Source organism: Setaria viridis, chromosome 9 (assembly GCF_005286985.2).
Source record: "Setaria viridis chromosome 9, Setaria_viridis_v4.0, whole genome shotgun sequence".
In the NCBI taxonomy this organism is placed as follows: domain Eukaryota; kingdom Viridiplantae; phylum Streptophyta; class Magnoliopsida; order Poales; family Poaceae; genus Setaria; species Setaria viridis.
In genome coordinates this window covers 8,444,146-8,470,272 of record NC_048271.2, presented here as the reverse complement: position 1 = coordinate 8,470,272, position 26,127 = coordinate 8,444,146, and the positions used below count along the sequence as shown (strand labels likewise).

The 26,127-nt window shown below is 47.5% G+C and overlaps 4 protein-coding genes across 4 annotated transcripts; 3 read left to right on the top strand and 1 right to left on the bottom strand.

The window, feature by feature from the left end:
- Window positions 1–2,154: 2,154 nt before the first annotated feature.
- LOC117838520 (uncharacterized) lies at window positions 2,155–6,958 on the bottom strand. Its single transcript, XM_034718573.2, has 3 exons — window positions 6,272–6,958; window positions 5,924–5,976; window positions 2,155–2,707 (listed from the first exon to the last, which is right to left on the bottom strand). The coding sequence occupies exons 1-3, from the start codon at window positions 6,861–6,863 to the stop codon at window positions 2,462–2,464; spliced, it is 891 nt and encodes a 296-aa protein (XP_034574464.1). The 5' UTR covers window positions 6,864–6,958; the 3' UTR covers window positions 2,155–2,461.
- Window positions 6,959–10,503: 3,545 nt separating this feature from the next.
- Window positions 10,504–11,582, top strand: LOC117835208 (putative cyclin-dependent kinase F-2). The gene is made up of 3 exons (XM_034714583.1): window positions 10,504–10,687; window positions 10,750–11,291; window positions 11,499–11,582. The coding sequence occupies exons 1-3, from the start codon at window positions 10,504–10,506 to the stop codon at window positions 11,580–11,582; spliced, it is 810 nt and encodes a 269-aa protein (XP_034570474.1).
- A 3,082-nt stretch (window positions 11,583–14,664) lies between these two features.
- On the top strand, window positions 14,665–19,732 carry LOC117838996 (uncharacterized). Its single transcript, XM_034719217.2, has 4 exons — window positions 14,665–15,415; window positions 15,503–15,702; window positions 18,928–19,002; window positions 19,087–19,732. The coding sequence occupies exons 1-4, from the start codon at window positions 14,740–14,742 to the stop codon at window positions 19,519–19,521; spliced, it is 1,386 nt and encodes a 461-aa protein (XP_034575108.1). The 5' UTR covers window positions 14,665–14,739; the 3' UTR covers window positions 19,522–19,732.
- Window positions 19,733–21,595: 1,863 nt separating this feature from the next.
- LOC117835107 (calcium-dependent protein kinase 9) lies at window positions 21,596–25,759 on the top strand. The gene is made up of 3 exons (XM_034714472.2): window positions 21,596–23,083; window positions 24,397–24,977; window positions 25,079–25,759. The coding sequence occupies exons 1-3, from the start codon at window positions 22,291–22,293 to the stop codon at window positions 25,454–25,456; spliced, it is 1,752 nt and encodes a 583-aa protein (XP_034570363.1). The 5' UTR covers window positions 21,596–22,290; the 3' UTR covers window positions 25,457–25,759.
- The last annotated feature ends 368 nt before the right edge of the window (window positions 25,760–26,127 follow it).

Here is a 26,127-nt window from a genome sequence, read left to right as displayed (position 1 = left end):
CTTGGAGGCAACACACACCAAGATACCGTTGGGTACGGTCTTCACCCGACAGCTAGGAACGCAATTGGGTAGTTTTTGGGGGCAAACCCCTTATTTGGATCATTTCGTTCCACTTTTCTTGCATTTCTGAACTACTAGTTCGTTTTTGATAAGTTTTTCGGTCAACCAAATGCACGCGAGCTTCTCTTATTCTGGTGCTCTACTATTAGTAGTCCGCAGTGCAGTGAAGTTGCTCAGCCCACTTTATTAATTATATAATTTTTTGTTGATAGCCTGTTTAGAATCTTATTGAAGAGCATGCCTCCATTATCCGTCTCCTATAGAAGTCGTAGAATTCGATGCGTGCACGCGACTCTATCGTGCCCGTGCTGCCTAGTGCGTGCAATTGATAATCGCACTAACCATAGCATTGTTATACCTACGCTTAACTACCCGGAATCGGCAATTTCTTCAGGAAAGGACAGGCTTCAAAGGAGTAGGCCATAGAGGAGTGAACGATATGATGAGGTCAGAGAGAACTACGACATCACGCCTGAGTGGCCTCGTCCTCTCTTTCCTTCTGAGTTCATGATCACTTTACTAACACCGTGCAGTCTTGACTGTGCTTCCGGAATCGCCTCCCTCTCAGAGGCGGATCCAAGGCCCGGCGAGCCGGGGCGCCTGCCCGGGCTCCATGATGAGCGCCTGTGGACCTTCCTCATAGGTCAGCCCGGGCAAAGAAAAGCGACCGCTGGCAGCCCAACTCAAATACTCTTACTTCAGCCCAGCTGCCCAGGCTCCCCAGAAACTCTAGGTCCGCCACTGCTCCCTCTCGCTCTCACCATCACTCCGGCCTTGCATTTCATTCTCTGTTTACTTTCAGAACGATCCTCCTTTGGTTTTATTTTTTACGAGTGAGAAATACTTTGATTTCATTTTCATTGTGCCAGTTCTAGTGAAGCCTGCACAAGAGCTCATCCTACAATGGAAGCTTTTTCTTAGCCGCCGCTTTAACAAGGTTATTAAGAGCCTGATTAAGCACCAGGCTGGACACGCGCTAAGAGCTATGTGGTTTGCATAAGGCTCAGTGGTGGGTTTAGGGTTTGTTTGGATGCCGTGTCTTGTGAAAAACCAGATTTCGTGGTACAAAATGCTGGAGGAAGAAAGTCAAGCAGAAGTATGATGGCTCGCTCTGAACCAAGCGCAGCGGGTGAGTTTCTAAAATTAAAAAACATGATATTCTCATAATTCGAAACACTTTGGCATCACAAACTTGGTTATTTTCTCGCAGCATACAACTGAGTAGCATGCAAAAAGGTTCCAAAATACAGTGACGCTCTTTCCACACCAAATAATTCAGGCCCCCTTGAAACTAGTAGCATACAACTGAGTAGCATGTTCAAGTCTTCAGGCCCAAAGCGCAAAACGGACTGGGCCGTGAGCCTCGCCAGGATATGGCTCCCGAACAGGCCCGAAGGATAATACATAAGGCAAACATGTTCATGCTAAAAACTCCAATTAATGATTGACTTGCCATGCGATGGCCCTGATTCTGGAGGCTGGTATTCGTACTAGCTTGGATGCACAGACTGTATTACTGTAGAACATCACTCAAGAATTCAGAAAAGGGTATGGACGTATATATGGTACAAGTGTACAAGCACTGGCATCGACAGAAGCCAGAACCATGGGCACAGAAAACGGATAAGATTCTTCCGCAAAGATTGACAGCGAATTCACGGACAACACAGTACATAGGAACAGCTGAGGAGCTGTTGAGAGGACAAGGGTGATTGCTCTTGTTCCCCCGGAAAATGACTGGACGAAAATTTCCTGGTCAGATAGTGACCGAGACAGCTCAAGTTTAATTATCTGTAGCCACACAGATCGGCAACCTATCAGCAATGATTTGTGTGGCCGAGCAAATCTCCGAGTCCCAACCACTCAAAAGGAAAAATTTCGCCTTCCAAATTGCAACCGACATACTGACATTAGATGGCCTCATAACATAAGCTCAATCAGAGAGCCATGGTCGTGGAATAGGTTACGCACTTGTTAAACTTAGCAAGCTGATATAGTACACTTGTAAGCAAACCTCAGCAGGGGAAAAAACAGTAAGGATGCAATGGCAACTACAAACACAAAAGGAACCATAGGGTGGAAAAATACAACGCCTTGGAACAAAAATTATGTATTTGTTGAGATATGAAGCCATACAGGAAACGTGGCACATAGTATCTTCCTATATGTTACACTGTATTATACAAACAAACATACAGCTCAAAGGACAGTAGGACACCACCAAGTGCAGCGGTTTGGGGCAAATTTACAATTTACACGGTTGCCACCAAATACGTCCATCTCCAGCTTTGTCAAGCTCTATCATGGTGAAGCATTACTACATGCTGTTCCAGATAGCAGCATATTTAAGATGCTTCTTATGTATTTCAAAAAAGCTGCCGTCCAGATATTTCACTGAGCTCTAAATAGCCCTACTTAGTTTCCTGAGCTTCAGAGGGAGAAAACTGTTCGAATCAGCATTCCTCTTCGTGCCAAAATGGGCAGGCGCAACACTGATAGGTGTGATCGATGAGGTAGTGGTGTTTCTCCGACACCTCCCCATGTTCCAATATGAGAAAGGTTCATCATGTTGGCTGCTAGAGCTAGGATCATGCCTTGCAAGATTTGGTGGTACTGCTATCACACCATGCTGTCTGTCATGCAGATCCTGCAAAAAAAGGTGGGCTGATATTTTGTGAAGGAAACTATGCCATTTTAACGGCTAGTTCATTAAAGCCAGGTTTCTTTATCAGCTACTCATTCCAGCAGTACAATATGGGTGTTTGGATACCAAAACACCGCTAACTATCCAAACAGGCCAGTTATACTGGGCGTAACAGATATCTTCTTATGATAGACCTATCTGAATTTCTACATAACTAATCTTGAAGCTTTGAGAAAGTGGGAGTTGGTAGCCAGATCATGCAACGGCAATATGCCTCTCAATCATTGCCAGCTAGCACTAATTATCCGGTGCCTAGGAACAAAGATGTTCAGAACTACACTAAGATGGTTCATTCCGTTTGCTTTAAGACATGTACCATCAATTATGTGGCTTTACAATGTGGAAAATTATGTGCTGTAATCATGTTACTAGCATGCTTTACTTACCTTACATTACAGAATAGACATCTAGAAGATCGAATGTCTTGGCAGTTGATCACTACCAAGAGATTCACATGATCTGACTGAAAAAATGGGAATATTTAACTATTTGCCATCCTTACGGATGGCACTCCTTCAATTGCTATTCTTACGAATGCACCTACATATCTACCATTCCCGAACAAACTAAGCAACAAAATTGCCACTTTTGCTGACGTGACTCGCCACGTCCTCATGCTAGCGTGGAGCGGTCATGGAAAATGACCACGCTGCCCCTACCCTCATATCATGTTAGCTCCTACCACTGACATGTAGGACCCACCTGTAAGTATCATCTTCAACCTCTCGACATCCTCTTATTCCTCACTGCAACTCCTCCGCTCCGAGCTCCGAGCAACTCCACGCCCGACCGTTGGTCGCCCGTTCCGGCCTGGCAACGGCGCCGCCGGTCCCTGACCAAGCCCGCTGCCCGCACCCACCTCACTCCCCTTCCTCTTTAAATAAGCCCCTCTCCTCACCCCCTCTTTTGTCTTCCCCATCACCACCACCTCCTCTGCCATCCTCGCCTCCTGCCCTTCCTCTGTGGCAACTGGCGAAACGTAGAGTAGAGACGCCGGCAACCGAGTGTAGCATTCTCTCGCATGTGCAGCATAAACTAGCTACAGCTTGTGCAAAAAATAGGAAAAGTACGGCGACACAACTACAACGATGAAATGAGCAGGGATTTAATCCATTTTGTACAGTATATTGATCAATTATTATTCGTGTTTTTGGCTGTTTACATGCCATCGATATTATAGCAACAATCATCAAGATGTGCGGAGCACCGCCGGGGCGGACCAGGATCAGATCTTGAAGGCCTTCTCGATGCTCTCCCTCCGCGTGCTGACGGTCTTGTAGACACGCATGAACTCGCGGAACGTCACGGCGCGGTACCGCGCCAGGCTGCCGTCCTTGCCGCCACCACCGAGCTCCGTGGCGGGGGGCACCAAGCAGTCCTCGATGGGCAGGATGAATGTCGCTACCGACGTCCGCGCTGCACCGCCGCGTTCGGCACCACCCGGTGCTTGACGCTCTTCAAAGGGGGTGGATCTGGGGTACGAGGAGCCCCCCGCGCCGGTGTTGGAGAAGGAGACGCGGGCGCCCATGGGTCAGCGCGAGCGTGAGGTCGAGTTGGAGCCGGAGCCTGAGCAGGAGACGTTGAACGAGTACGTGCACACGGTGGTGTCGCTGTTGGTGGCAGCGCCGAGGCACGGGGCGATGCTGTGACGTGCGATGTCCGAGGGGGACTTCGCGGTGCAGCTCCTCGCCGTCCCCACGGTGAGGGGGGAGAAGGACATTGGGGGGGGGGGCATGGGAGGGCGCCTAGGCTGTCGCTGTCAGCGTCCTCATCCGCCTCCATAGTAATTGAGCGAGGTGGCAAGAGCAAGGAGGAGGAGGCTGCGCGATGGGAGGGGCAATGGGAGAAAAAGAGGAGGAGGAAGAAGAAGACAGCAGGGGCAGCGTGGTCATTTTCCATGGTCGATCCACGCTGGCATGAGGAGGTGGCTCGCCATGTCAGCAAAAGTGGCAATATTGTTTCTTCGTTTGTTCGGGGATGGCAAATATGTAGGTGCATTCATAAGGATGGTAATTGAAGGAGTGCCATCCGTAAGGATGGCAAATAGTTAAATATCCCAAAAAAATGGGAGGGGCCAAGGGATAACAAGCTATATAACTTAAAATTAAAATCAGATTAATCTTTTGGTACCATGCCAGTGATCACAAGATCAAAACCATCACAACCATTTTTTCATCTAGTACAAAAAACATTACACATCTTGTAAGGTTTTTGTGTGGCATTTCATTCCTACCTTGATGCAGGTCATCACACATAATGGGAGGCTCTTGCATCTTCATATGCATTAGTTAATCAAGGTTACAGATTATGAAATATTCCAGATCTACAGGTATTTTGTTAGTGTGCTCTTAATAAATGAACTTTATGTAGCTACTAACTACTCAATTTGCTAGTTAGAAACTAGTGACTGATTCCACAATATGAAACTTGTTATCCAGAAAATGCAACTATAAAAACTTATGTGAGCAGAAATTGTACATGCTGGTGTATTTGGAATTGCGGAAATCCCTCAGATAACTACTGATGCCCACCACGAGATAACTAGCTTGTGTCAGTTAAATGCTCTGGCTAGCTTGATCAACATGAGTTCATTGTCACAGTTTTCTTTAAGGTCTTAAATGTTGCCACACAAAAAAGAGCACTCTGAGCAACAAGTTGACTTGACGTCAATAAGCTGTCTAACAGTTATTATGATGACATGTCCATCCAAAATTTCACCAGCTGCATCTTTCAAAATATGAGGCCTTTCGGAACTGAGCTTAGCTCCTCTTCGTCTCAAATTTGGTGCCCACTTATTCTTATTTATAATGCCACCTCATCACTCGTAGGTTGGTCAAGTCTTTCTTTTTTACTATGAAGCTTTCCTATTGATGTTCTTGTCATTAATAGCCATGCAACTGTGATATGTCCCTAAATAATACAATCATCTGGTACTTCCAGTAAATTTAGGACGTTTACGTGAAAGTTGACCAAGGTCTTTCTCACATTTTTGTTAAACTGATGACCCCTAGTCTTGTATGTGTTCAGTTTAAAAATGAAAGTGGGGTTCATTTATTCTTTGTTATGGGAGTAGCCCTTAACAACCTAGAAATAATAAATCCACATTGGCCATAAGAATACATGTCGAAGTAATGCGAGACATGAAGTTGAAAATCTTACATCAAGTGTTCTTATGGGAACCATGTCCAAAGCATGGCTAGGGTAAGCAGCACCTACACAAACAGAAATTTCATCATCGCAAGGTTATAAGATCCAGTGGGAAATCAACATTTTGTGCGGTGATATCCAAGGCGCCAACTGGATTAAAAGGAGTGAAAAAAACTGCTGACTTTCTGAGAGGATCGAACTTTTCAACAATTGTTTCAGATTAGTATGTCAAAATCCCATTGCTGGCTGAAATTTGTACAGGGATTAACAGAAGAAATTGCAACTTCGCTTCATCAATTTGAAGTTAAATAGTTGTAGGCGTCAGGACAGCGGTGCAAGGGGTTGAAATCAATTCTATACCTGCAGCTCTGCCCAGCAGCCAGGTGGCACTGGCGTCGCCACCGCCGACCATCGGCGGTGATAGCCCAGGAAACCCGCTGCTGCCGCTGTGGCTTCCAAGACCGATCAGCGGCCTCACAGGCGCGACCTCTCCGAAATCCGAGACCTGCGTCACCGGCGGCGGCGCCGGGAGACGGAAGAACGGCGACAGCATCGGTGGGCCGCCTCCAACGCCGCTACCACCAACAGAGGCGCCAGATGCGGCGGCGTCCCACGCGCCGACCGGCGCGCCCCGCAAAGGCCGCGGGCTCCAGCGGAAGGGGCCGAACCCGGCTCTGCGCGGCGGGGGAGGTGGCGGGGGCGGCGGCGGCGTGCGGGACTCGTCGGTGGAGACGGCGTCCTGGTGAGAAGGTGGCGTCGCGCGGCGTGGCAGGGGCAGCGGCGGGGGCGGAGGCGGGGGCCGCGGCGGCGGCGGGGGGTTCGGGGTGAGGTGGAGGCGGCGGATCCAGACGGAGGCGAGAGGGTCGTGTGCGGGCGGGAGGCGCGGGTTGTGAGAGGGCAGCGCGGAGCTGCGGCTTCCTACGGAGCTCCGGAGCGCGAGGTGCTCCGACATGGCGACGGCGCGCGGGGAAAGTGGAGGAGGACTGGAGGAGAGCGCCGCGGGGACGGAGGAGAGTGGAATTGCTGGCTTCTGTTCGCGGCTGTCTGGGAGCAACAAAGAAAAGAACAGCTAGGGACCTACAATTACAAATCGGTCCCTGCACTAGTTGAGTGACTACAGACTACAGTAGTGCTACGCTTGTACTATTTCAATCTATAAAGGTTGGTTTTTTGGATGGTATGGGTCCAATTTTTTCTAAAACCATCATCAATGTCATCAACTGAATGCAAATTGGGGGTTGAGAAAGTTTCAGTATTCCGTGGGTTGCTACCGTTTATTTGAGTGACATTGAGTAGAATTTTCAATTTTCTGCGGCTTGCTACCATGCTTGTGTTACTCCAGTAAATTATGTTGTTATTTTGGTTGCGATGGAGTTGCATGGGTCATTGGGCTATGTCAGGCCTGCTGAGCGAGACACACAGCCCATCTGGTCCATGTACCGTTCCGTTCGTTGCAGCCTATATGAACGGCCCAATTGGTGCGCAGCATCGGCCCGTCCCATTAGCCCCAATTGGATGGCGTCTCCGCATCGGATAGGGTGAGAAGCAACAATTGGAGAAACTCACGCCTATGTACATTGTACTAGTTGTCCCCGCGTTGTCTCCCAACCGGCCCAGGCGCAGAACCCCCACTTGCGCCAGTTTTATTCTTTCTCTCTCTCTCTCTCTCTCTCTCTCTCTCTTTTTTGGGGTTTCAGCCCACGACTACAACAGTGAGGCTGCGGCTCAGCCCACGAAAGTGGGTTAAAAATGATTTGCAAATACGAGATAATATGTATAAAAATATTAATATAAAAAATTATTTCAATTAGAGGTGTAGGCTAGTGGTAAGACACTTGAAGGTTTTGTATAAAGTCCTTATTTTACTTTTGAACTTTTTTTGGGCGAAGGCGCCATACTAAACCCATGTTTTTTAAGAAAAATAGGTAACACATCTTAGAATTTTTTTTAAAGTGAGCGACTCATTTGTTTTTTTTTGTCAAATTTGTGGTTATGGTATTAAATTCATAACAATTTTCATTTTCAATCTATGACGGTTACCAAAGTTCATCATAGAAATCGGGTCCAAATTTGAGTTGGATGGGTCATTTGCAGATCTGTGATGAAAATTCGCAAATCGTCATGGATGGTGCACCGTTAGTGACATTCTCCGGATTCGTCATGGAAAATCCGTCATGGATTACAAAGTTTCTTGTAGTGATACTTGCTAATTCCCAAGGCCATTGAGGCCAATGTTGAGGTCAGGTTGAAGCTCAAAGACCTCGATTCAAGCCGCATCGTGTGTGGTAAGATCAAGGCGGGCGCCGCTGACTATGGGAACAAAAGTGTCCACCTCTTCAGCTGTGGACGAGGGAGAAGCTTGTCCGTTCCCTCTGGCTCCTCGTCGATCCTTCCGTTGAGTACGTCTGTGATTGCCTTGCCATGTCGTCGGCACCTTGAACTCCACTTAGAGGTGGACCTCACATTAATCACAATCTATGACAACCAACAAGAGGAGGAAAAGAATTTGAAATTCACCGGTTTAAATTTCACCCATAGAGTTAGGAGTCAAGAAAGGGAAGTCGACGACGATCAAGTTGAAGTGAACGTCACCTGGAAGGAGATATGTGTTACATGACAGTTATGTTATGTGAAGTGTCTGCTCTAATGATTATTGTTAAGAACATGATCCTGTGGTGCTCTCTACCTGGATTTTATACCTTACCCTGGGGAGACAAAGGCATATATTTGTTTGTTCATGCATTATAGGTTCAACCTGGCCTCGCTAGGTGTTATGGTGGAGTGTCTTTTTCTTCTGAATGCCTCGCTAGGTTCAACCTGTTCTGTAACTTTTGCACATAGGTTTGAGCTTTACTCAAATCATGCCCTCACTAACTGGCACTGTGATTCTGCATACAGCATTTAAAGAGTTAAACTCACTGCTCATTAGCTAGCAGACCAGTAAATGTTTCACAATTGCATTTGGAGGTTGATCTCTGAACATGTCAGAATAATTTCTTCTCCCTGTCAGCCTGTCCTGAGATACATCTGCATTTTTACCAATCTGTACATCCCACTGCTTTCTATGTTCTTCAGGCGCGACATTAGCGGAACTATCTCATGGGGCTTGCTGTGTTGCTTTCTGATAATATCCTCGTACATGACGATATACTTCAGGCACTTTCTGATATTATCATCTCACTTGGTATTCTTCTTCCTGCCGGCCTGTATATTCGAGGCAGTGAAAGCTGGCTAAGAAGAGGACTATTGTTGCCTCTCTCCTTGTAAGGTTGTAGTTAGATTCCCTGTTTCTGCAGTCTTGTCTTGATAGGATCCACATTCTTAGCTCTCGGCTTGCCTAGTAGTTATACGTCTGTGGCCCTTAATACACATCCTTGATGTTTCCCCAAAGTTGTACAGGAGATATGGTTATTTCGCGACCCCCCTGTTGTTTGAGTAGATATCCTCCAATGCTTTTGGGGGGCATGATATAGTTTGTGCTATATTTTCCACTATGAGCTCTACCCGAATTTCATTACTGAAAAGCAACGAAATTACACAACCTCGAAGCATTCATATAAGTAGCAACTAGAGAGTAAATCCTCCAGGTAGGGGTAACAGAGGACCCACTACTCCTGGGGATCAGAGAGTAATTATTACATCAACTTGACACAGCATTTCCATGACGGAAAAAAATTACCTAATTGGTGCTTTTGGATGACAACCACCAAAGAGTCCGTTTGGGAAGTCCTAGCAGCAAAATCCTCCTCTTTTCTCCTATTCTCGAGCTTCAACATGCGAATCAGTTTTTTACTGGAGCAGCACCGTTCCTGCATCCCTTGGCGACGCCCCCCGCGGATAGTTTGTGCTATATGCTTCATTTTCTTTTCCTTTTCTTTTGGTTTGATATGGAGTATACCTGCAGCCTGAAGAAATATCTCAAGATGTCATATTACACAGGGTATCACCACACTTTTGTCTCTAGATATCGTTTCGATGTTTTGGTTTTTTAGGTTTTTTGCGATTCCTTCTGGGTTTCTTATGCCCAGTTGATATTTGTTTTGGCAAAGTCGTATGTCGGAAGGCTGAGCACAGCTAGTACTGAAACTCTGCTACCACTGGAATACGTTTGTACTGGCAGTCGCTGCAAAATTTGTTTGCTTCAAATGCTAACACCTGCAAACATGTTTTGTCTGTGATGTATCTTTGTACCAGTTCTTGAGCTCCAGGAGAATCAGGCAAATAAATGAATACGGTCGGGATTCCGGGCGTTACCAGTGCGCGACCCATATTTTGAAATGGTTGTCTGATGATGAATGGGAACTTGGAAAGTCATGTGCTGAAACTGCACAGTACATAGGCCGTGCAGGTATCGTATGAGTAAATTGGTCTGTTAACGCTAGCAAAAACTACACACGAGAGCCAAGGTCACCTCTGAACTGACGCAATGGAAACAAGCAGACCCATGCAGGTAAGCACTTCCCGGACGACATGCTCTCCTGGCACGCGCACCGTTACGAAATTCGTCAAGCAAGAGCTCGAAACACAGAGGGAGGAGCGAGGCATCGGCCGGAGGCCGGATCACCACGCCGCATCCCTTCCCTCCGCTCGCGATGGCCGCCGCCTGCGTAGAGGCTGCCGCCGCTCCTCCTCGCCACCACCCCGCTACGCAGCTGAGCCGCAACCGCAAGAGGATGCATGTCGCCATGGGCACCACCGACGACTACGAGGAGACGGAGACCTGCTGCCTCGGCGAGGAGGCCTTCGGCGCCGTCGTCAGGGCGCGCCACCGGCCGGGTCGCGCAACTCAGCGAGACCGTCCAACTCAGCGCTGCTGCGGGAGGCGCTATTCCTCGAAGCGTGCGCCGGGAACCCCTTCGTCGTCGGCTCCCGCGGCCTCGCCCGTGACCCGGCCACCGCGGAGCTTTGCCTGGTCATGGACTGCGGCGGCGCGCGCGAGCCTCCGCTGCGCCCTGCGCCAGCGCGCCCGCGCCGGGAGCCTGCCGCTGTCCGAGGCACGGTGCGCGCCGCCACGTGGCATCTGCTCACAGGCGCCAAGAGGATGCACGAGCGCCGCATCATCCACTGGGACATCAAGCCCTCCAACATTCTTGTCGACGACGATCGCGGCGCCCGGGCGCCGTCAACATCTGCGACTTCGGGCACGCCATGTCCACGGACGAGCCGCCGCCGTACGAGCCGGCCGGCACGCTGTGTTACATGGCGTCCCGAGATGCTGCTGGGAAGCCTGTCGCCTGACTACGACGAGCGCGTCGACACCTGGTCGCTTGGTTGCGTCATGGCGGACCTCATCAAAGGGTGGAACCCGTTTCAGGGGCTCGACGAGGAAGGCCAGCTCTGCGCGATCTTCGACGTACTCGGCGTGCCAGATGTACGGGTGGTAATGTATCGTAACCTTCATGCTTCTTTCGCGATCCAACTCAGTTCTATTTATTTTTTTTCAAAATCATATAATATTATAGCTCGACTCTTATTAAACCAAATCCTTAAGATTAAATTAGAGGGTCCTTGCCAGATGAGATGACACGGCCGTGGTTCTCGTCCACAACGATTCGCCACCGTGTTTATGCCGGAACTCGATATGCAGCGGTATAACCTCCTGCGCAAGCACTTTCCTGAGATGAAGCTGACCAAAGAAGGATTCGAGGTCCTCAGTGGCCTCCTAACGTAACGTGCAACCCAGAGAAGCGCTATTGGCAGCGGCCGCTGCACTCAAACACCCATGGTTCGCCAAGATCGTCGTGCCGGAGCTGTCGAAGAGAGAGGAAGTTGCACCGTTGTTGCCCGAGAGGAGGAGGATAAATGCAATGCGCGTCAGTTGAGATTTCTCTTCAGAGCAGAGCTTGTAAATCGTAATGGCTTAACCGTTATGTAAAATTAGTCTAGTCTTGAGAATAGAGCTTGTAATAATGTTGTAGTGATGTGGATTTTGCCATATAAATTGCAGTATGTAAATTTAAGAAAAACGTGTATTTTTCATCCCTCAAGTATTGTAAAGTGTGACACCCATCCCTTGTGTTTCGTTTTGATGCAAATAACCCCTTAATCAACCACATCGGCACATTTACCATCCCTACCTTAATTTAACAATAGTTTACTTGCAATGTAAGATTGACAAGATAAATGTGTAAATCATAGAAGATTTATTTGCGGTGCTAGTAAACTTGATCATACCCTTTTTCAAAATAAAATGTTGAGAAAAGCAAAAAGGGTGACTCCTGAAGTGGGAGAAATCAAGACGCAGAGAGCGGAGGTCACCGTACTTCCATCACTGCACGGAGTTATGTTAGGTCAGAATGGAGGAGAAACAAAGTTTAAAATAGAATCCGAGTTACGTTAGGCCGGAATAGAGAAGAAACAAAGTTTAAAATATAGGATTCTAGTTTCTATAGATTTGGTTCCTACAGCAGCCTTTGGTTCATAGGAACTAGTCCATCAACTCGTGCTCCCGCACGGGCTAATGTTTTTAGAAGCTATTGTATTTGAAAATTATTTAGAAATTAAACTCCTAGTTAATAATCAAAATTGTTTACCTACTACTCTCTTATTTTTCAATACTTCAACATAATACTTATATAGATATATGTATCTATCTTTATCTAGTTGTGATTGATTCTTAATTAATAATTACTCTATGCACGTTTTCATCCATATTCGTACTTTTTCCATTTTGTATCACACCTCCAATCCTCCATACACTATGTTTAGCATACAAATCAATATTTTTCATCGATTCCTCACATACATGTATAAATAGTCTAAATAGTGGTACTCATCATGTGCATATACTTTAACTTAGTATTTTTATATTAATAATGACATAAATAGGTAATTTAGAATCATATATTAGTTTACTTTTTGATATTTCTGTATGATGCACATGAAGATAATTAGATTAATATTTAGGTGTTTACTTTAGGTTATTTTTAATAACGACACGCATGGGTAACGTAGATAAAATTTTAGAATGACATTTTAAGTTATGCTTTATAATGACGTGTATTAGTAAATTGGATGAAGATTATGGGGTTACTTTAGATTATTTTTTATAATAGCTGAGCTCGGTAATTTAGATATAGGTTTAGAGCTCATTTTTGAATATTTTCATAATGACAGTGGTGGGTAACATTTTAGAAAATATAATAGATCAATGGCTATGATTATTAGAGTTTACAGGATTGGTGTTTGATGTTTTTAATTTTTATGAGAATTTGTCTCTTTTTTCTAGCTTGTCTCGTGGGAACTATTGCGGAGTTTCCAATGGAAAAAAAATGAGACTACACTGCTACAAAATTATTACCATAAGCTACCTCTCGTTTGTTAAATATTCGAACACAATATTTATGTAGATATATACTTAATATCTTCATCCAATTGTGATCGATTTTAGTTAGTAATTACTCTATAATATTTTCAACCACATTTATAATCTTTAACTTTTCACTTTGCATCGTAGGTATGCGCTTGAATTTATTTAATGAACCCTAAGTTTGAGATACAATTTTAGCATAGAAATCTATATTATCATCATTTTATATCCTTATAAATGGTGACACACATCATGCGTATAGACCTTAATTGTTATATCGTATACCAATAGTGAAAGATATGGATAATTTAGAATCATATATTGCTGTATATTTTTAATTAAGGTTATTTGATTCAAATGTAGGGTTACCTCATGTTATTTTTAATAATGGTATATGTGGGTAATATAGACGGAAATTTAAGAGGTTACTTTTAAGTTTAAACCTAAGTAATAGTGGTAGGCAATTCAATTGCAAATTAGGGGGTTATTTTAAATATTGTTTATAATGGCATAAGTAGGTAATTTGGATGAAGGCTAGGGGGTTACTTTAGTTTATTTTATATAATGACAGAGGTGGGTAATTTATATATAGATTTATGGGGGTTACTTTAGGCTATTTTCATAATGGCATAGGTGGGTAATTTTTTTAGAAAACATAATAGATCCAGTGGCTATGATGATTTGAATCTATCGATTGATGGTTGGATGTTTTGCTTTTTTGTGAGAATTTCTAGGATTTCTCTCTTTTTCTAGAGTGTCCACCTAGGAATCCTAGGTGGCTTCACCTGGAAGCATCAAAAGGAGCCTCCAATTAGTAATAGTAAGATGGGTCACCGGAGAACAAAAGGAAAAATTCCTTTCCGTTTGATTCCTTAGGGAAAAAAAGAATCCACTTAAACCCCATTGAAATTTCCCTGTGCACGGAGAAACGAGGACAAACAGGAGATAAAAGCTGCAGTTGGCGCCTAATCAAAGCAGGCACCTGCCACCTGTACCTAATTAAAGCACGCCACATTAATTAATTGAAATCTACTCTTAAAAATCCTTTAAAATTCATGTGACCTTACATTCATGTGACCTTACATCATTCCTATTTTAATTCGTTTGTTTTTTCAGATGCATTCCTATTCTATGTCTACATTTCTCCTATTCATATGTTTTTCCATTCCTTTTTCTAAAGGAGGTCTTAGTTTTCATTTTATACCGGAGTATGCTAGTTCTGTGCAGTCATTTACAGCCCGGATCACGCTCATGTAGCGGCGGCAGCCGGCAGCAGTCCAAAACCGTGCCCATGGCCAGCCCAGCCTCAGCCCACAGCAAAGAGAGGCAATGCTTTAAGATTCGTGTGCGGCCATCCGGCCACTCGATGACCCGATTTGCCCTACCGTCTCGTCTCCTTCCTTGCCCCATAAATCCGGCGCGCCGACGCCTCCATTCCTCGCTTTTCCCCTCGCCGCTCCGACCCCTGAGCCCCCCATTCCTTCCCCCAAATCGCCCCCTAAAACCCTAGCCTTTCGCCATGGCCGCCTCTTCCTCCTCCGCTCCCACCGCCGCGGCGGCAGCGGCCGCGGCCGAGGCCACTGACGGGCCGGTCCTCAGCGTGGTCTCGAAGCGCCTCCGCGCGCTGCGGAAGAAGTACAACCGCATCACGCAGATGGAGGAGTCTCTCGCCGCCGGCAAGAAGCTCAACCCCGAGCAGGAGGAGGTGCTCCGCTCCAAGACCGTCGTCGTCGCCCAGATCGAAGAGCTCGAGCGCCTCCGCGCCCCGCTCGCCTCCGCCCTCGCCGAGGAGCTCTCCTCCCGCCCCGCCCCCGCCCCCGCTCCCGCCGCCGCCGCCGCCGCCGCCGCCGCTTCCTCCTCCGACTCGGATTCGTCCGTCCTGGACTTCCTCCCGCTCGTCTACTTCGGCTCCCTCTTCGACGTCAAGCAGCAGGGCGACTTCGTCGCCACGATGGTCGCGCGCACGCACGAGCGCAACTGCTGCATCACCTATGACTACGTCACGGATGATGCGGCGGACCTGCTCGCGGAGACCGATCTGGACGCGGTTTCTGCCCTTGCATCCCTCGCCGCGTCGCGCCCAGCTTCTGCGGCTGGAGTCTCCCACCGTGACGCCCTCCAGGCTTGCGCCCATCACGCCCGCCTCTGGCTCCGCCGTGCGGATGAGCCCATCCACCCTGACTCCACCGTCACATGTGGGTATTTCCGTAGCGCTTGCACTGTGATTTGGTTGAGATGGTAGGTTATTGCCATGCGTTTAATCTCAATTTCCTTGGCTGTAGATGCTGGGGTGAGGGAAAAGCTGGAGAAGATCATGTCATTGGACTACTACACAGCACAGCCAGATATAAGGGCGGCAGAGGCTGTGGCTGCTGCAGTGGGGAATTATGGAGCAGGAGGCGTTCAGGCCCAGGAGAGCATGGTTGTGTCACCTCAGGCTTCAGAAGAAGCAGAGGAGAGCCTGGCTGTTGAAGGACATAAGGTAAAATCATAACTGTTATATTGCTTCAATCAGCTTTTGGTTGATGTAGCCAAATGATTGCTGTCACTTTAACATCATCTTGGTGTGGATTGATGATTTATCCAGTGTACAATGCCATTATTGCTGATAGCTCCGATTAGAACTTTTTGGTATTGAGCAGACATGCTTCAGATTAGTGATATACTGTAGGTGATTCACACTACCATGTTTTAATATTTTCAGAATATTACCGGTAGACTTGGATACCCCCCTGGGCACCTTGTTCAAAGCACTATGTTGCATTGGTGTTTTGGAAACAGTAACACATTGACAGGAAAATTAGTTTCTTAGTGTTTTTTCTAGGAAAGAAACCTATAGGATGGTTTGTTTAGCCTCATTTATACATTTTCCTGTACTGTCAGTTCTTTGTATGATGTTAACTATTGAGTGTTCTATACACTTTGTGTGTGATTGTCTGTTGATTTGGCTAGTGGGAAGTGATATGCGCTTGGAATAGTCGCTGTTTTTTAGTTAGGGAACTTAAAATGATATCTTCCATGGTGTCAGGTTGTCAGCTAATATTAAAATAATAGTTTTGACATGGTGATAATGCATTCGAATAAAAATACAATCTTGTGCTAAGATGTGTAAGTGTGTTAATATAGATTACAATCTTCTTCTAAATTACAATATTGTGGTAGTTCAACAAGGTGATAATACCATTTAACTGTTCTAGAGTGGCCTGTTAAGTTGTAATGGCAAAACAATATTATGGATATGTATTGTTCAAGAACCTGGTGCATTTGAGTTCGGTCTGTTGGCCCCCCATTGATATATACATATCTGGTTGTCCCTTTGTGAACTTTTATATTGTTGCAATCTTACCTGATTTGATCTGTTGAATAGTTTACTTGTTTTGTCGATCATGATACTGAAGCTGTATAACTACACTTTTAACGCATTGGTTCTGAATTGTCCAGTTAAATGACAGGGAGCTATTACTTTTACACTCTATTGTCACAGAAAGAAACATATCATGACCTGTTCTGTAAAAATGGTTTTAGGATTTTTCAGCTTTCTTGCTGATATCATCAGTTATTGTCAATTTTATCCTTTAAATTTGATCTGGTTACTTGTTTGTATTGTTATATACATATGGGTACACTAGAGTAGCTACAACAGCCTAGTGGTGTAAAAGATGATTATTTTTGCTAAAAAATCTATATTTTAGCTCTAGGGCTCTTTGGGAATTTCAATTTTACTTATTTTGTTTGATCTTTTGAATTTAGGTTACAACTTAATTTAGTGCTCATTAAGAAGAGTTGTAGTTTTTTCTTAGAACATGATAGAACATTTTTAGCATGTGTATTTTATTTTTTTCTTATTGTTCACCCCATCCTGTGTACTTTATGATTATTTCTGACTATAAGATATGTGCATGAGCTACAGAAAAAATACTTATCTGCCTTGGTCTCTTTTATTTGAAATCAATCTGTTTCGTTCATAACAGTTCCAGTGCATCAACCCTGCCAGATATCTTTCGGTTCTGATTTTATTCATTGATCTTGCTGTTTGTTCCAGTGTTAGCCTGTTCATTTTTAGGGTCACCATAGCTTACTTATAAATGTAGTCAGAGAGGAAAGGTGGCTTGAGTTTTGTGCTGTTCAATAAATGGATGCCCTCCTACCAGAAACTAAAGTAGGTTTCAAACTAAGCTAGGGTAATTTATTTCTTATGGTGGGACAATGTTCTTAACACGGTAAGGTGTCCTATGGCAACATAACAAGGTGCAAATATACCCTAGATATGCCTAGGTGTCTCCTGTCATGTGCGATGACTTGACGTTGTAAAAGCCTTGTTGCTAGAAAATGCATGGTACTCCCTCTGGTCAGTTAAAGCTGATGCTTCAGACAACTAATATGACCTAGTACATGCAAGCCAATAATCTTGTCTGAAATGGCAACTTTAATTGACTGGAGGTAGTAATTTCTTTGGATGTTTATTTAATGAAATATGTGTATTTGGGAATATGGAAATGCTCTTTAGTTGCTAACTGGCCATGAATCAAATGATGTGAATAGAAGTGAAGAGTTAACATTGTCCGTTCTTCATTGTAAAATATATCCATTGGCTTGATTAGAAAGAATGACTTTAAATTATCCCTGTGGTTTGTTACAGTATAAATACCCCCATCATTTGCAATTTTTTTGACAATATCTCTTCAGAGTTGCTATTTCAAGAATATCTGCCCAATGCGAGAAGTAAGAGTATTTCTTTAACAAAGAAATGGGGGTTACGATTGCAGTACTCGCACTCTAGCCACAATTGCACTCCACCCATAATTAAGTGGCATGGAAAATTATAAGTATGTTATGGTATGGCATCTAAAAGGTTATTATTGCTATTTTCTAGTTTTCCTTAGAATTAGACTCTCATTGCCATGAGGGGAGTGGTTAAATGTTTGGTATGATGCTAATTATGAATTATGCTGGTTCAAAATGTTAGAATTTTTATTTTGCTTGGAGCAGCATCATGAAAGGTTGTTAAATTCTATGTTTTGGCAAGTTCTGTAATTATAAATAGCACAGGTACCTTAATCTTCATGTTATATTAGAAACTGAACCTAAACTATATTAAAAAAATTCAGGGACTGTCTTATCTTCCTTGGGATTGTGCATGTACTTTTTGTGATGCTAATAAAGAAGTATTTGTTGTGATGTTTGTAGCATATTCCTTTTCAATGGATATTGTTATTTTGGTTCAGATATACTCCCTCCGTCCTGTAAAGAATGCAATTCTAGGTTTGGTCAAAGTCAAACAATCTTAAGTTTGACTAAGTTTATATAAAAATTGTACTATAACTAGTGATACCAAATAAGTATCACTAGATTTGTTATGAAACATATTTTCATAATATATCTATTCAAAGTTGATACCCTTCCTTACAAACTAGGTCAAACATGAGATAGTTTGACTTAGGACAAAATTAGAATTGCATTCTTTTTGGGACGGAGGGGGTACATAACAAAAGGGGAAATTAAATATGGATTTCGGAAGCGAATGTCCTGTTTTAACAAGATCTTTTTGCCTGATTTCTCTCTATCCATGTGTTAAGAATTTAGTCTTTTTTACTTGTTCGACAAATGACTTGTTCCTTTTTTTCCTTATGAAATCTCTTTTGTTCTGTGGTTAGCCCCACCTTACACTTTTATCTTAATTTTGACTGATGGTTGTATTCATTGACAGGGTGAGAAGGAAGAACCTCAGGCTACAGAAATCTACATTGACCATCAGGCTCCTGCAGTTGATGCTCAACATGTGGTACTGCTTCTATATTAACTGATGATCTGGCAAATAAACTCCTGTTTGGATATTTCTTGTTTGCACTAACTGTGCGAATTTCAGGATGATGATGCGCTGGTGAACCCAACTGATGAAGCCCCTTCAGCTGAGGCAGAGCAGGAAAGGTTTGATGCTGATGTGGAGGATCAGGAACAAAAAGACCAACAGTTCATCCAGCGGCGGTCTTACCAGAACCAGCGTGGTGGTGGTCGTGGTGGCAGGAGGGGCTACCCTAATGGTCGTGGAGGACGTGGAGGCCGAGGTGGTGGGTACCAGAATGGCCGTGGTGGAGGTGGTGGGTACCAGAATGGCCGGGGTGGGGGCGGCGGCGGCGGCGGGTACTACTACGAACAAGGATACTACCCGCCAAGGAACTACAGCAACAACAACAGAGGCCGTGGTGGTCGCTCTGGGGGTGGCAACTCTTACTACAACAACCACGGTGGAAGCGGGCAGGGAGGTGGCCATGGGAGGGTTGAGCTGGGTGCTAACGCCTAGCTCGCTGACTGTTTTGCTTGAGTGAGGGAGGGGGAGCCATTTTGTTATTATAGAACTAACTTAGCCTGGTATTACGAGTCACCGTTGGGCCCCATCTGTGAGTTATTTTGCTACACCAATGACTGCATATGGTTGGTAGGTAATCGTTCTTGGTGGGTCGGTAATGCGGAAGTACTCTGGGAAAGTAGTTTGAGGTCATATTCTTAAGTTACCTCTTCATGTGTTCATATGCCCTTATTTCGTTTCGTTCTGTTACTCCAATGGCTGCAGGAGGTAATGTCGATGCCATCTCTAGTTTTTGTCGTTACATCAGGTTGAGGAGATGCTCCTATCGGTATGTTTAAAGTATTTCCAGGTGCTGGGTTGGTTGACGGCCTGACGGGCATCTTGTCCAGTTGTCCCAGACGTTTTTGGATCGCTGACCCAACCGTTGGATGGTGAAGACGGAATCTTGGATGGTTACGATAGCTGGTGTCGCGTTGTTGCCGCCATGTAAAATGTCCGCTCCGTCCTATTCGATGCAGCCAAAGCTTGGCGATGGCTTGGACTCTTCCCCGGTTTGTTCTCTGCAATGCAGCAGGTGAGTTATCCTATCTCTGTGACGCGCTGGTGCAGAGCTCAGCTGTAACGGCCCCGTAGGTTGAGCTGCGGCTGTGTTTTCAATGACCGTGACGGGAAGCCAATTATTTTTAGCTCGTTTGCGCGTGGTCGTGCCAATTAGTACTCTCGCTTGCCTGTCTACCTGTCTGTCTATTGTTTTGGTAGGACCTGATCAGACAGCTGAATCCACCATGCCGAGTTCCTTGTCTTCTCAGAAGCTGATTCCCCAGCTCTCGCCTGACCGTTTCTTAGTTCTCACCCACCCCCAACTCTTCCTGATGTTACACTTCTCCAGCAAGCAACAATACGAGACAGGACAAGATTTCTAACCTGTTTACTAGGCCTTGGATGACGCACGAAAGGCTAGAGGACCGGGTAAGAATTTTTAAGAAAGAGGACGCGGTAATTTTGTCTGGCTCGCTTTCGTTCGCAGGGCGCAGGCAGAATCATGGCCGCCGAGCTCCATGCATGATTACCCGCTGCACGTCGGCTTCATGCCGCTATCATGCCGCGGCAATGCGGCATGCTCGAGCCCTTCCTTTGACCGCGGCCGCCGCTTAATCTTCGACGCGTAAGCGTAATATAAGCCGCGATCGCCTTCCCTTTGCGCCCCAAAGCGGAAAGGGTCAAGGAAAGCGCCGGCCTTTCTCGCTGCTGCTACCTCGCTCGCACTGTGCTTTCGCAGTTGACATTATTAGGACAGCTACCCCATATGCCCCCTCTTCCTTGTGGTCCTCGAACAAGCGAATTGCTTGGTGGTAGCAGCTTGCCGTGCGTGCGTGATCGGTTTTACAAACATTAGACATCCTCGTGTTAGATACTCCTCGAGTAGCATCGTCAATTTTAGCAGTAGCAGCAATGCCGTTCGTCCAGTCTCTTGCGTTCGATGGCAACAGGAAGGCACGGCTGCGAAGCATGTGGTGTGCGTGAAGGCTACAATAGATTCGTGGCGTTTTTCCAAAGTACATGCGTGGTCATACAGGCAAGGACTACGGCAAAACCGTCCACCAGTTCACAAGGATCTATCGCACACCTCACGATCACCCCATGCATGACTGCTGAACAATTTCCCCGGCCTTCGCTCTCGCGACCATAACGCCGGTCGCCGGGTCGTTTTCTAGCCGCTTTCTGCTGGAATCCACACGGCAGCCGCCAGCTGCTACGTACGATACCCCTGGCCAAGCCAGCGACAGGGTGAGGCAGCCAGCAGCAGCCCCGGAGGCGGACCGGACCGACTCATTGCATCGACGCGAGCGGCGGTGATGGTGTCGCCCGAGCCCGGAGCCCCAGGCACATGCCCTTTGCCCATCACCAGACCAGGAGATCATGCCCGTGTGTGTCCCAGGCAGCAAAGGGAACGAAGAAACGCCGCCGCCGCCCGCCCGCCCGCCCGGCCGCAGCAGCCTTGGAAAGCTGTCGTGCCGTGGCCAATGCTCCGCTTGAAAAGGGCCTGCCGAGAGAGGCGGTCCCTCTCAGCTCTCCACGCCTTCGGGATGAAACCCAATTTCCCTCGCGCCTTTTCGCGGCCCGGCCATGATCCGTCCACCTCTCCCCTCCTCTCCCCTCCATCGAAAGAACGTGAGCGCGAAGCAAAGCCCTCCGGCCGACCCCTTCCCTTCTCACCGATCGATCGATCATCATCTCGGTCGATTTCTTTATTGACGGGACCCTAACAGTATATTACGGCTGAAAGCTGCTGCGTGTGCTTCTTCTTCTTCCCCTTCCCCTTCCCCCTTTCTCGTCCCTGTCGTCGTCGTTGCGTTGCGTTTCGTACTTTGGATAGCTGCCTGGACTTCTTCCCTCCCGCGACCGTTTCCTCTCAATTCTCCCTCCCGCGAGCTACCTCATTAACTCCTCCCTCCTCTCAGGTCCCTTTGCCGCAACTGTTTACTCTCAACCGACACTACAGCAGCCAAATCTTTCCCCTTTCATATGTAGAGAGTCAGAGAGAGAGGTTGCAAGAGAGAAGAGGTGTGAGAGATATTTCCATTTCCCATCAGTGCACAACCACCACTCCGCAGGTATTTACATATACAAGCTTGAGAGCGAGCAGCCTCGTGCTGATTTTTTCATGATCAAGGGGAGTGCGCAACAGCAACTCCAGGTACAAGGCGCAAGCCGGTGAGAGAAAGGTCCAGAAGGATCTGGAAGCTTGTACCAGGAGGCGCCATGGGCAACGTGTGCTTCTGCGGCACCACCTCCACCTCCCCGGATCAACCTGAGACAACATCGTCTACCAAAGCGCCGCCACAAGCAGGTGCCAACAAGAGGCCGGCGACGCCACCGAGCAGCCAGGGGAACAGCCAACAAGAGCCGAGCCCGAAGCCGAAGCCGAAGCCGAGGCCCAAGGCTAAGCCCAGCAAGCCCAACCCCTACGACTGGGCGCCGCCGCCGGGGCAGTCGCACGCGGCGTCCCGCGGCGGCGGCGGGGCGACGGCGGCGCGCGTGCTGGACGGCGTGGTGCCGCACCACCCGCGCCTGCGCGTGACGGACAAGTACCACCTGGGCCGGGAGCTGGGGCGCGGCGAGTTCGGCGTCACGCGGCTCGCCACGGACCGCGCCACGCGGGAGCGGCTGGCGTGCAAGTCCATCCCGAAGCGGCGCCTCCGCACGGCGGTGGACGTCGCCGACGTCCGCCGCGAGGTCGCCATCATGGCGTCGCTGCCCGACCACCCGGCGCTGGTGCGGCTCCGGGCCGCCTACGAGGACGCTGAGGCCGTGCATCTGGTCATGGAGCTCTGCGACGGCGGGGAGCTGTTCGACCGGATCGTGGCGCGCGGGAGGTACACGGAGCGCGCCGCGGCGGCGGCGGCGAGGACCGTGGCGGAGGTGGTCAGGGCGTGCCACGCGCACGGGGTGATGCACAGGGACCTCAAGCCCGAGAACTTCCTGTACGCCGGGAAGAGCGAGGACGCGCAGCTCAAGGCCATCGACTTCGGCCTCTCCGTCTTCTTCAGACCAGGTCAGCCTGCAAGCTCGCTAGCATTTGCATGCTTGTGTTACGCAAATACTAGCTGTGCCACTCCTTATCAAATTGAACAAAATGATCCTCCAGGATCGAACTGCTAGAAAATCTTGAGCATTTTTTGAGCTTGGGTTTGATACTCAGGGGCAGCCAGCGTTTTTTTTTTGAAAAAAAAAATGGCTGTGTGCTTGCCAAATTTGGCGCTGCATGAATCTTTTGCTATTCTGGGAAAACTTTTATCTGTATCTGTGGAAATATATCTTTTCACTGGTGCCATTCGCATCAGATGGCTGGCGAAGGGTTTTCTCTACGGCAAAACCTATATTTTTTTTAATGTCAAATAAAGCATATGCAGAAAGGATGCTACCTATGGGTCAATTTTCAGGGAGTATTAGGGTCTGTTTGGTAGAGCTCCATCTGATTCTGATTCTCTATGGAAGCTGATTCTATGATAGAAGTGATTCTCTTTAATTCTTTAGCGTAAACTCTTAAAATTAGTATGGAGAATCACTTCACAGAATCATAAGAAGCTACTTTTTTTCAGCTCTCAGCCTCCTAGTTCATTTCGGAGAACCACTTTACAGAATCAGCAGAAAATCACTTCTCTCTGAAAAACTATTTGGCAGAGCTCCTGCTAAATTTAGCAGAGAATCAGCTCTGTAAGCTCTACCAAATATACCCTTAGTGGTACGCCTGATTCTCGGATGCCCACATCGCACATCTATTATTCGTGAATCTCGGTGAGAAAAGTGTGTGATCAGGCTCGTGAGGTCGAGGAAATTTTCATCAGGTGCCACACTTCGTTCACCTAACTTTGGCACAAGTTTCTAGTGAAAAGAAAAAATCCAAAGGATTGTAGGCGAGAAAGTGTGATTGGCAGGTGAATACTCGTTCTTTGCTGTAGCACTACTGCTTGAGGAAGACACGGCAGCAAAGAACAAGTCCTGCCGACTGGGAAAGCTCTTTTTTCTCCCCCTCGGTATCTGCAGCGCCTGACGTTTCCAGTGGAAGACTCTCAGTTAAAACCGCGGTTGCAGCTAACGATCAAAGCAGTGAAATTGATCCAGCTACGTTGACATTTCACAAAAATATCTGAAAATAAGAAACTGACGATAAAGTCTACGCTTTGGGACGTCTTGCCCCAAATTCCACAGCAGCTTCGTGGCTGCTATTTTCACCAGATAATAGATATGCCGCCGAGTTCAAACTTCAAAATTTCGTGCATAGTGATTACATCTGCTTGAACAGTTCGGTCGATCCGTGGTTCATGATGCTTATGAAATTTGACTTTGTGGATGCAAATTGAACAGGCGAGCGGTTCACGGAGATCGTGGGCAGCCCGTACTACATGGCGCCGGAGGTGCTCCGTCGGAACTACGGCCCGGAGGTGGACATCTGGAGCGCCGGCGTGATCCTGTACATCCTCCTGTGCGGCGTCCCTCCGTTCTGGGCGGAGACGGAGCAGGGCGTGGCGCGCGCCATCCTCCGCGGCAGCCTGGACCTGCAGCGCGAGCCCTGGCCCCGGATCTCCGACGGCGCCAAGAGCCTCGTCCGCCAGATGCTCCAGATGGACCCCAGGAAGCGCCCCACCGCGCAGCAGGTGCTCGAGCACCCGTGGCTGCAGAACGCGCGGAAGGCGCCGAACGTGCCGCTGGGGGACGTGGTGCGGGCGCGGCTGCAGCAGTTCTCGGCGATGAACAAGCTGAAGAAGAAGGCGATGCGGGTGATCGCGGAGCACCTGTCGGTGGAGGAGGTGGAGGTGATCCGGGACATGTTCGCGCTCATGGACGCGGATGGGGACGGCAGGGTCACGCTGCAGGAGCTCAAGGCCGGGCTCAGGAAGGTCGGCTCCAAACTCGCCGAGCCGGAGATGGAGCTGCTCATGGAGGCCGTAAGAAAAAGCTTTCTTTCCCAGTGTTCGCCGTCATCATTGTTCTCGTAACGCTCATGGGGCTTCAGGCTGATCGACGCGAAACTGTGCATTTTTCGCAGGCCGACGTGAACGGCAACGGGTACCTGGACTACGGCGAGTTCGTGGCGATCACCATCCACCTGCAGCGGCTCTCCAACGACGCCCACCTCCGCACGGCGTTCCTCTTCTTCGACAAGGACAGCAGCGGATACATCGAGCGCGCCGAGCTGGCCGACGCGCTCGCCGACGAGGCCGGCCGCACCGACGAGGCCGCGCTCAACAACGTCCTCCGGGAAGTCGACACCGACAAGGACGGGCGGATCAGCTTCGACGAGTTCGTGGCGATGATGAAGGCCGGGACGGACTGGAGGAAGGCGTCGCGGCAGTACTCGAGGGAGCGCTTCAAGACGCTGAGCAACAGCCTCATGAAGGACGGCTCGCTCGGCATGGCGCGCTGAAGAAGATCGGCGATGCTCAGAAACGAAACGAAACGATCGATGCGATGCTTGTTTTTTGTTGTTGTTGCATAAGTACATCAATTGAATGGAGATAGGGTTGTCTGTATATTCGGTGTCGAAGAATATCTGAATCTTTGGTAGGGTAAGTTATTGGAAGTTTTTAGATCGTTGCCTATGAACTTTGTGCAATTGTGCTTGCTGTAATTACAGTACAAAGGAACCATAGGTACCCCAAAATGTCCATTCCATCAATTCGTGGGGTGGATTCATTTCAGAACAACAGCAGACGGTCTAATTCTGTAACGGTATAGCTGTACGCCAAAATGTCCATTGCAGACTAGCTAATTCTGTAACAGTAGACGGTAGTATGGTTGTACGCAGCAGCAGCAGCAATTGGTCCCTTGTTTTGGTTTCGTGCAAAAACAAGCTGGTTCCACAAGTAAACAAGTTGGGCGGGCCTGCCCTCATTTCTATTCGGCCATGTGAAAACGGCGTATTTGGACTGCTGACCGGCGTCGACGACATGGTCTGGAGGCGCATGATAAGTGTTGGCTATATGTGATCAAGAAGACGAGACCTCGGACCATATCCTTGTTCAATGTGCATTTGCTAAAGCAGTCTGGTGGGAAGCAGTCTCTGGCATGGGCTGCAACTGCAGTTTCAGCAGCGTC

Bases quoted from the DNA above. Each gene is read 5' to 3' on its own strand.
- LOC117835107 (XM_034714472.2), top strand. From the start codon at position 22,291: ATGGGCAACGTGTGCTTCTGCGGCACCACCTCCACCTCCCCGGATCAA. The intron at 23,084-24,396 runs GTCAGCCTGCAA...CAAATTGAACAG, and splicing joins CTCCGTCTTCTTCAGACCAG to GCGAGCGGTTCACGGAGATC. The intron at 24,978-25,078 runs GTAAGAAAAAGC...CATTTTTCGCAG, and splicing joins TGGAGCTGCTCATGGAGGCC to GCCGACGTGAACGGCAACGG.
- LOC117838520 (XM_034718573.2), bottom strand. From the start codon at position 6,863: ATGTCGGAGCACCTCGCGCTCCGGAGCTCCGTAGGAAGCCGCAGCTCC. The intron at 5,977-6,271 runs GTATAGAATTGA...CTGTTTGTGTAG, and splicing joins GCTGCTGGGCAGAGCTGCAG to GTGCTGCTTACCCTAGCCAT. The intron at 2,708-5,923 runs GTAAGATTTTCA...CTTTTTTTGCAG, and splicing joins TTCCCATAAGAACACTTGAT to GATCTGCATGACAGACAGCA.
- LOC117838996 (XM_034719217.2), top strand. From the start codon at position 14,740: ATGGCCGCCTCTTCCTCCTCCGCTCCCACCGCCGCGGCGGCAGCGGCC. The intron at 15,416-15,502 runs GTGGGTATTTCC...CCTTGGCTGTAG, and splicing joins CCCTGACTCCACCGTCACAT to ATGCTGGGGTGAGGGAAAAG. The intron at 19,003-19,086 runs GTACTGCTTCTA...TGCGAATTTCAG, and splicing joins CAGTTGATGCTCAACATGTG to GATGATGATGCGCTGGTGAA.
- LOC117835208 (XM_034714583.1), top strand. From the start codon at position 10,504: ATGGCCGCCGCCTGCGTAGAGGCTGCCGCCGCTCCTCCTCGCCACCAC. The intron at 10,688-10,749 runs GTCGCGCAACTC...TATTCCTCGAAG, and splicing joins CAGGGCGCGCCACCGGCCGG to CGTGCGCCGGGAACCCCTTC. The intron at 11,292-11,498 runs GTAATGTATCGT...CTCGATATGCAG, and splicing joins GCGTGCCAGATGTACGGGTG to CGGTATAACCTCCTGCGCAA.